This window comes from Populus euphratica, unplaced genomic scaffold, assembly GCF_000495115.2.
Source record: "Populus euphratica unplaced genomic scaffold, PopEup_1.0 scaffold52.1, whole genome shotgun sequence".
NCBI lineage: Eukaryota > Viridiplantae > Streptophyta > Magnoliopsida > Malpighiales > Salicaceae > Populus > Populus euphratica.
In genome coordinates, this window is record NW_011499933.1 from 367,551 (window position 1) to 377,300 (window position 9,750).

At 29.7% G+C, this 9,750-nt stretch overlaps 1 protein-coding gene across 2 annotated transcripts; it reads left to right on the forward strand.

Moving 5' to 3' along the window:
* Positions 1 to 2,320: 2,320 nt before the first annotated feature.
* Positions 2,321 to 3,403, forward strand: LOC105136226 (uncharacterized). 2 transcript variants are annotated; one of them, XM_011041473.1, is made up of 2 exons: positions 2,321 to 2,684; positions 2,925 to 3,403. In XM_011041473.1, exons 1-2 carry the CDS (start codon positions 2,429 to 2,431, stop codon positions 3,242 to 3,244), a joined length of 576 nt encoding a protein of 191 aa, XP_011039775.1. In that variant the 5' UTR covers positions 2,321 to 2,428; the 3' UTR covers positions 3,245 to 3,403. The 2 variants fall into 2 exon arrangements, with proteins under 2 accessions (XP_011039775.1, XP_011039776.1); XM_011041474.1 differs by having other exon boundaries at positions 2,326 to 2,684; positions 2,928 to 3,403.
* Positions 3,404 to 9,750: the final 6,347 nt, after the last annotated feature.

A 9,750-nucleotide genomic window follows, 5' to 3' on the forward strand; every position in this document is an offset into this window, starting at 1 on the left:
AAAAATATCTTAAACTTTTAATATAAAAATTAAATAATTAAAAATTTTATATTTATTAAAATATTCAAAACCACAATTTACATAAAGAATTCTAGGTCAAATAAAATTATTTTAAAATACAAAATACAGACACAATCAAATTGATCAAAATAAATTTGTTGATTTGATTAAGAAACTAACGTTATTTAACATTTCAATACAGTTGAGAATTGACATAAAAACAATAAATTTTAGGACACAAAAAAGATGCATATCAAACCTTTAATATGTCGTGAATAAAAAAAAAATTGCTGAGATGGTCGAAAATTTTAAAAAACTAAATCAGAATCAAAGTTTAATTGCAACAGAGTTAATATTACAGCAGAACTGTAACAGTATCGGAATTAATTTTCAACACAAATAGGGCTGGTATCCCACTTTCAGCTCGCTGCCGCCACCCAGGCTTTCGGCCGGTGTTGCAGGAGACGCCTTCATCTCCTTTTACCCCTCAGTCCAGCAGGAGCTTCTTCGCGTTTCCATATAGGCTTTCAGCCGGTGTTTCAGCAGCTTCCATGCAACATCCGGTCGGCAGAAAACTTGAGCCCCTTCTCTTCGGATAGCAGCAGCAACCTCCTCTTCCCGGCAGCGGCAGTACTGTTTTCAGCAACTTGATTTTCAGTCACATCATCAACGACCAATGACAGCAGCTCCTCTCAACAAGCTGCCACTGCGAGCAGCGCAGAAATCCTCTTCTCAGCAAGCTACCATCATGAACAACAGAAGCAGTGTCCAGCATCTTATCTTCAACCGAGAGCAGCATCCAGTAGAGGTTCCCATTGCCAGCAGAAGGTAAACACAGGGAGAAGAACGAACAAAAAATAGGGAACAAACACGGGGGCAATAACAGGGGGGAGTTCATAGAGAGGACCATAAAAAAGCAGAGAGACAAGGCAGGAAAAAAATTAAAAAAGGGAGAAAACGAGAGAACGCAGGATACAGAAGGGAGAGAGACGGAAAGGAAGAGGAATAGAAGGATGTTCTTCGGCCGGCGCTAGGATCATTACCCTCGTCTTTGTCTTCGCCCAGGTAAGTGTTCTTCCTCCTGCCCGCAACTTCATTTCAAAGTTTTGAAAAATAGGGCGCAGGTAATTAATAACCTTTCGAAATGTACAGTGCACGAGTGAATCAGTTCACTCGTGCCTGCTTTCAAGGCCGGGTTACTGGTCAGAACCGGGCTAGGTTTGATGGATCTGGCCCAGCTTATATGATTGGGTCTATAAAATTGAAAAAAGGAAAAAAAAAAAGAGATTTTAGGCCCAGTTAATTTAAATTGTGTTTGTTAAAATTGTATTTAATAAAATACATATTTTTTTCATGTATTTTTTTTTGTTTTGATATCCGAGTAAATAAGCCTCTTTTTTATATTTAAAATTCTAAAAATATTTAAAAATATTTTTTGAATTATTTATGAGTTTTTTATTTTATTTTTTTCTTTGTGTTTTATATTTTTTTTACTATATACTTATTATCAACTTATTATCAATAAATGCAAAGTTTATTGTGAATTTTTTTTTATTTCTATCTATAAAAGACGAATAATAACAAAGGGTTAAAAAAATGGCTTAGAAATTTTTTTTTAAAATTAAAATTTTACTATTGCACTAGGGATATCACATACTTTTTAGATTGGTGTAATATTTATTAATACTAAAGTTGAAAATATTTATAAGAATTATTCACTAACGCTATAGTCAAGAACATGATCAAAAAAATAAAAAATAAAAAAGAATAAATTTTTAACAATTTTAAAATAAAACCAATAATTTTTCAGCTTGACTTGGTTTTTGTTCTAGTATGACTTTATTTTTTTTTTAATTTTTTCTGTTTAGTTTAGTGGTTTTTGTTCTAGTATGACTTTATTTTTGTAATTTTTTCTGTTTAGTTTGGTTCGGTTTTTTCAATTTCAGACTTATAAAACCAAAACTAAATTAAACTGGTTAATTTTTTTTACAATTCAATTTTTTTTTCTCGATTTAATTAGCTTTTTGTTTTTTTACTCATCCGTACAAAACATAATAAATACATATGACTGAGAATTCTTATTTTTAACCCCACATACACACACACACACCACATTTTCGGCATTGACAGTGCAAAAAAGACATCGAGGTTTCTTCGTGCCAAACATCCCCTCATGTGAGTGGATCCAATAGCTCTCTCACATGACAGTGTTGAACAAAAACTGAAACATTGTAATCTAAATTGCCAAGGTGAGAAAAAGAGGGATCAAACTAACAATAACTCTGGAAAAGTTGTGCACTGCTTGGTTGGACAGTGAGAAGTTTTTGTTTATAAATTGCCTTCAATGACAACCATGTCAACTTAATTAGAAGTCAATAAATTAATTAGGGGAGAACTCTCTGAGATCCGACCAATCCCACAGAAAACCATGGAACTACCCAGGACAACATCCACTGATTCCCAACCAAATTCTTTCACAAAGTTTCGTGTTTCTTCTTCTTCTTCTACCTCAAGACCTGGTCCTCCCGGCTCTAGACAACCCAGTAATGACTCTGAGCCGTCCTTGAACATCGACGGCGAGCCCATTTCCAACCTTTCCATAACTAACAGACCTGGTGGCAGTGTTTTTCAACCAACGTCAACATCTCTAGTCTCTTCAAAGTCTGCAAGGGAGATCTTACGTGGTGAGTTTCTAGCAGCTCCTCCATACATGCCAAAATTTCATTCCTGTGTCTACATGTCTGCACTTACCTATGTATCTCGCTCCCTCTCAATCAAATCTTTTGAATGGAAGGGGGGGAAAGGAACACATGTTTTTCTTGTTCTTGTTTTTATTTTTTAACTCTACGTTTCTAGTTTTTTCCTTATAAATTAATGGTATATAAATACAATATTGTTTCTTGGCTAAATCATAATTAAACAAGCAGCTGAAGATGAACGCCCGGCTGCTGCTTCTACAAAGATTCAGCGGCAAAGCATGATCACTGAAGCAAAACCGGATTTTGAGGCCAAACTAGAACGTTTAAAGAAATTGTCGGAAATGGAAGCAGAAAGTAACGTTGTTGTAGAAATTGCTTATATTGTTAATTCCTTGAAAACCTCATCTTCTTCAAAAAGTATTCCGGAAGAGATAATTAAAAAGTGCCAAGAAGGAGAAATGAGCCTGCGACAAGGTTTGATGTTAGCCAAAAAAGCGCAAGAATTGCTGCGATCTGCTCTTGATGAAGGGCTTTTCTCTGCCTGAATCAATTCTGCTCATAAAATTTTCATATTCACTTGTGATTGCATATATATGCTCGTGCCTTTTTGCAAAAGCCAAAATGGATTGTTTGTTGTATTACTTTCCTTTCCCTTTTCTTTCTCTATCTTACTTAATTTCAAGGATAGTATCGCTTCTGATTTACTTGTTTCTTTTTCTTCTTTGTTATGATTATCCTTTCATAGTTGAGGACAAGGACACACGGGGTGATTGTTGCTTCACGTTTTGGAGAGAAAAAAAAAAGGGGGAAGGAAAAACATGTATTCTGAGACCATTAAATTTACAAAGAATTGTTTTTGCGAGATAGGGAGTAATCTGATAATGTATCTCTAGTATAAGAATTTTAACTAATAATTAACTTGTGGTGCGAATTTAGAAAAACTGGTCATTAATTAACTTTTTAGGTTAAAACATGAGGAAGTTCAAGAAAATTTATTAAATAGACGTGAAGGCACAAGGGTTAACATGAGGAAAGAGCGTCCACCTTTAAGAAATGTCGAAGAAAAGATTTCAAAAACCCGCCGGCAGAATGGCTCAGGAGAATATAAAGTGTGAAAAAACTATTTTTTAACAAAATTATTGTTCATTTACCTAAATTTACTTGAGATGACAATGTTATATGAATAGTTCTATTTTTTAAAATTCTCATTTTCATAATTAAATTTTATTCTATTCCAATTTCATCATTGTATATTATATTGAATGTTATCTTATATTTTGAGATTGTTTTTGCATATTTTTGCAAAATCAAGGTTTTTAATAAATTTTCAAAATTTAATTTGATATCAATTTAATTAAGTACAACATAAATTTATGATAAAGAAAACATTTTAAAAAAGGACCATATTAAAAACTAAATAAAACAAACAGGTCCTTCAATTGCACACAAAAAAGTTTGTTTTCATTAAAAAAAATCTCCATTTATGTTGCAGTTGTTAATTTTTTTAGAAATATTAGAGAAAGTCGTCAAGAGTGGAGTGAAAAAAAAAAAGAGGTGATGTTTAGGTTTTTTAAAATTTTATCTTGTAAAAAAAGATAGATGAGGTTTGATAAATTTTTTATTCAGTTTAGTTTTAACCATTTAAATGGTGTTTTGAAGGAGTCACTTGGTAGTGTATATTAAAGGGTAATTTGAAATATCAAGGAAATGTTTACTTAAAATAATTAATAATAATTCCTTGGAGCTGGCCAAGAGCAGAAGAGCTAGGATTTGCCGTTGTGTTTTTGTCTAAGATTTGAGGTTCGACTCTTGCAGGAAGCTCCTTGCTGCTGAGCCTGTACATCTCCAGGATTACTTAAGCCTTCAGCCGAATACCTTTTACCAATTATAAAAAAAACAAACTGTAAAAAAATTTAATCAAGCTTAGAATCTCGGGTTGTTTCTGAAATTCCAATCGAAATGTTCTATTCTGGTCAAATAGTTTTTCTCAACAAAAAAATCTATTTTTTTATATAATTTCAAAAAAAAATACTAAAATACTCCAAAACTAAAACATGCCTTTACAATCGAAAATAGAAAACACTAACATGAACTGAACAGAATTGACATAGAAATAGTTTTTCTGAGCTAGGATTTGACAATGTGTTCTTGTCCAAGATTTCAGGTTAAATTCTTACTAGGTGCAAATGATTCTACCAGGCCATCAGACTTGAGGGAAACCCATGGATTAACTGTGGCGTACGTACACGAAACTCCTTAGCTCTAACCCGAATACCTTCTGGAAAAAGAATTTAATCTTGGCTTGTTATTGAAATTTTGATCGAAATGTTGTCGTTCTGTTCCGGTTATATATATATATATATATATATATATTTCCATATTACCCAAAAAACATGCCAAAATACATTGAAATTAAAATATATCCTTCCAATTAAAAAAAACAAAACTCTAATCTGAATAGAATTGACAGCCATGCCCCAGACCAACTAATTAGCATACCTTTTGTATAATTTAAGAGAATAAAAATAACCCCACGTAATAGGACCAATTAAAGAACTCCCAACTTGCTTAAAAAATGACTAAATTGCATGTTGTTTTATGAGAAGAAAAAATGACTGGAACGCGAAGAAAAAGTGATTATTTATCTTTCAGGGATTAATTAATTAGGAAACATTTACTATCTTTTACGGGATTAAAAATGACCAGTAGGAGGACTCACTGTATCCCCTTTCATAGCTTTCCAGTTTTTCTCATAAAAAATTACATATCTTTTTGAATCAATGTTATTTTAGTTCTTCTCATAAAAACCTAGGTGACGACTTCTTCCACCACCCTTGACACACGGTGTGTTCACATGCTATAATAATAACAAAAATAATAATTTGTTAATTGAAAAGTTGTTTTAAAGAACATGCCTCAAGGTGTTGGATCCGCTGCACAATTTGGGTGACTCGTGCAGCAGTTTTTAATGGTCAAAACATTTCTTTCGCCATCTTAATCTATTCTTCTTCGTCTATTTTTTTTTTATTATTATTATTATAGGCGTTGCATGGACTCTAGATATGGCCGGTGTATCGCCTCTAACTATTTTTTTCTTTTCTTTTTTATTTTTTCAGTAAATATATTATCATTCTCATTATTATTATTATTATTAATTTAGACTTCTTAGTTTTGATATTTTTTTTTTGTTATTTTTCCTTTATAGCTGTTTCATTTCTTTTTAATTTAATCTTGAATTTTTAATTTGTATATATAAAATATTTTCATTTGATCCTTCTACTTTTAATTTTTTTTCTTTGTATTTTTATAAAAAAATTAATAACTTTTAATTTTATCCTTTAAATTAAATTTATTTTTTCCCTATTTTTTTAAAAAGAAGTCACTATAAATAAAATAATAAAGATTATATTTAAAATATTATTCAATTAACTATGCTAGTAGTATATATTAAAGGCCAATTTGAAATATCAAGGAAATGTTTACTTAAAATAATTAATAATCCTCTTTCAAAATTAGCTACTAGTAATTCTAAAATGACCTAGTAGTAGATGCATAGCACATGGCTTTATGAGAAATGAAAAAACAAATCAAGAATAAAAAATAAATCGTGAGATTTTAATTAGAATGTAACTGATGGATTCCACTAATATTTACTTTCGATTTCTGACAACGATAGGACAACGGCAACACGTTGAGAAAATTACGAGCCATTTGGCAACCACTTTATCGGACCAAATTAAAGAATTCTCAAATTGCTTGAAAATTGCACGCTGTTTTATGAGAAGAAAAACTGACTCCAGGCATATTCCTCGACAGCTATGAAATTAGATACATTTAATATTCCTTTATAAATAGGACATATTTTTAAGAATGCATTTAAAAATATTGCACTGGTTCAAAGCGTTTTTTTAAATATATTAAAATAATGTTTTTATTTCTTAAAAATTATTTTTAATATTAGCCTATCATAACAATATCTGAAAATATTAAAAAATATAATTTTAACCGCTTTACTTTAAAATTTTATGCTATATATGAAAATATAAAATGATTATACAGAGTCGACCATGCCGGCTAATTTAAGACAGCCCGGACGTTTATTATAATACAAGACATTAAAATTGACTCCACGTTTATTATATACAGCGATAGAACAACGCCAAAAAGGTGGGAAAATTCCGAGCTAATTAGCCACCACTTTCTTGGACAAAATTAAATAATTCTCAACTTGCTTGAAAATGATTAATTTGCATGCTGTTTTATGAGAAGTATAATTAAGATACCTTTAGTATAATTTAAGTAATTAAAAATGCCTCCACTTTAGGATCAAATTAAATAATTCTCATCTTGTTTAAATTACTATATTGCATGCTATTTTATGAGAAGAAAAAATAACCTAAATTTATTATGTTTTGTTTGAAATGACAAGTGTATCTTATTTTCATTAAAAAAAAAGAAAAAAATTTAATCAATATATTCTAGTTCTATTCTGGTTAAATAGCTTTTTTTGTGTTTTTTTTAAATTTATGTGTTTTTCTTTAATTTTATTATTCAACACTTGATTTATCGAAAATTAATTTTTATAATTTATTGTGATTTGTTTTTTTATATTGTTATCTTAGTATTTTTATCTATATCACGGATTTGATAGATTAATTTAATTGACTCAAGTTTTTTTAAAATTTTTAATTTTTTTTTTTTTAATTTCATCATTAAATATCTTCAATATTTAGTTGATTATAAATTAAGTTTTATCAATTATCAAGATTTGTTTTCTTTAAACTTATTACAATCTTGGGGTTAATTTTATAAATTATCCCGAGTAGATTTAAATCATTTTATTATTTAATAACCCAAATTAATTTAATATATTGTAATTTTATTTTATTTTAAAAATATCTTTAATTTAATTATTTTAAATTAAACTATATTTTTTAAATTATTTATATTATTTTTAAATTTATTAAATTAATCCATCATAATAGATGTACTCTCGCATTATAATTTAAAACATTAAACAATTCACGTTTACTCCTAAAACTCAATGCAGAGCCTTAAAACACGGGACTTGTTAAAGATTTCTTTAAAAGTCCATGCCATGCACGCGAAGAAAAAGTGACTCTAGCGACAATTAGGAAACATGAAGAAAAAGGGACTCCAGGGACAAGGCCACCAGGTCAATTAGGAAACGTGAAGAAAAAGTGACAAGGCCGCCTAGTTAATTAGGAAACATGGTGTGATTGGAAAAGTAGTAAAAACTGTATTTAAAAAAACAATTATTTAAAATATTTTTTTAAAATCGTTTAAAGTATTTATATTAAATATAATTTTTTTAAAATTAAAATTTTTTATTTTAATATATTTTTAAATAAACAGCATTTTATATCTTCATCACTATTGTAATTCCAAAAAGTCTGAAAATAATAAAGGAGGATTCACTGTACTGTTTCTTATATTATTTTTTATTCACCTATAATAGTGTAATAATTCTTTTGTTTTTTATAAAAAAAACAATGATAAATACTTTTTATATATATTTTTTAGTTTAATATGAATATCCAACCAACTTGCAATATTAAGTCAACTTATATAACCTATAACCCAACTTATATAACTCATAATCCAGTCATTAAATCAGGTTAATTACTAGATAAAGTTTCAAAACTATGCTCTCCAATATAGATTTATCTGCCTTCTTTTTTTTCTATACCGTAAGAAGGAAATCTTTCACATTATAAAGATTATTTGAAAGGAAAGAGAAAATTATCAAAAAAAATTAAATATTTGACCATTTATATTTTAACACTAAAAAAATGATTTTATTATTTATCATATTAGCTTCTGTTCATAAGTGCTAATAAAAATAATGATTATTTACTATCATTATTTTTATTAATGATTATAAAATATTAAATCAAAATGTTTTATAACTGCTAATAAAAATAATAATGATTTACTATCACTATTTTTATTAATGGTTATAAAATATTAAATCAAAGTGTTTTATGTTTTAAATATTTTTATCTTTTCTAGCTATATTTTAAAAAACTTTACGGAAAAAAAAAAAAAGAGACTCTTGAATGCTACATGGTATGGTCCCATAATTAGACCGTGCAAAGATTCCTTGGTCCCACAAATATTTCTGATCGGTTAACTTTACCAGTGATTTGGCATTTGCTTGGCTGGCAGCTGCTTTTGAATTTTCTTCCCTTGCCTTTAGCAAATAATTTCTGGACTGATTTGATTATTTATCTTGTCTCGTACGGAGCCTTTGCCAGCATGTTCACAGGGTGGACAGTATGGATGCACTTGGACAAAAATAAGAGCGAAAGACGAAGAACACAAGTCTGGTCCTTTTCTCTTTCCTTTCACTTGTTTCGGTGCTGTCCCGTCCCCTCTGCATTTTTGTCTACAGAGCCCAAGTCCAACGTGTTTCGCATTGCTCAAGACTCGTCATCCGCGGAAAAGAAACTCTAGGATAGAATTTTTGTTTTTTTTAATTAATATTTAATTAATATTTTAATATATTATATTTAAAATAAATTTTAAAAAATAAAAAATATATATTTCATAAAAAACATGCATTACTTGCTGTCCCGTCCCCTCTTCAGGTTTGTCAATAGAGTCCAAGTTTAATTCTGATACAATCATGAATATTTTAGACTCATGATCCTAAGAGAACCAATATCATAATCAGAATCCACTGATTTTGTGGATCAAATCAGAATTCTTGATGTGTACTCAGAGAACCAACACGAGAATCACATGTGGGTTAATTATGATTTTGTCGACCAAATCATTGATATATGTACAAATCGGAATCCGCCGTACAAATTAGACAATCAAATTTCGAATCACATGTGGGTTATTATGATTGAGGAGCTGCCTCGATTCCCCTTCACCAAAAGTTAACAAATTGGCCCTTCTTCGTCTTCTTTTGCACCCTTCTCTTTACCCTCTCTCTTTGTCCTGCATTTTTCCTTTTCTTTCACAATAACAACAAGTTAAACAAACTCCACTAACTCCACTAACTCAAGCAATCAAAACTCAG

What these genes read in the sequence shown, in the direction of transcription:
- LOC105136226 (XM_011041473.1), top strand. Translation starts at nt 2,429, where the DNA reads ATGGAACTACCCAGGACAACATCCACTGATTCCCAACCAAATTCTTTC. An exon ending in TGCAAGGGAGATCTTACGTG is followed by an intron (nt 2,685 to 2,924) that starts GTGAGTTTCTAG and finishes TAATTAAACAAG; the next exon opens with CAGCTGAAGATGAACGCCCG.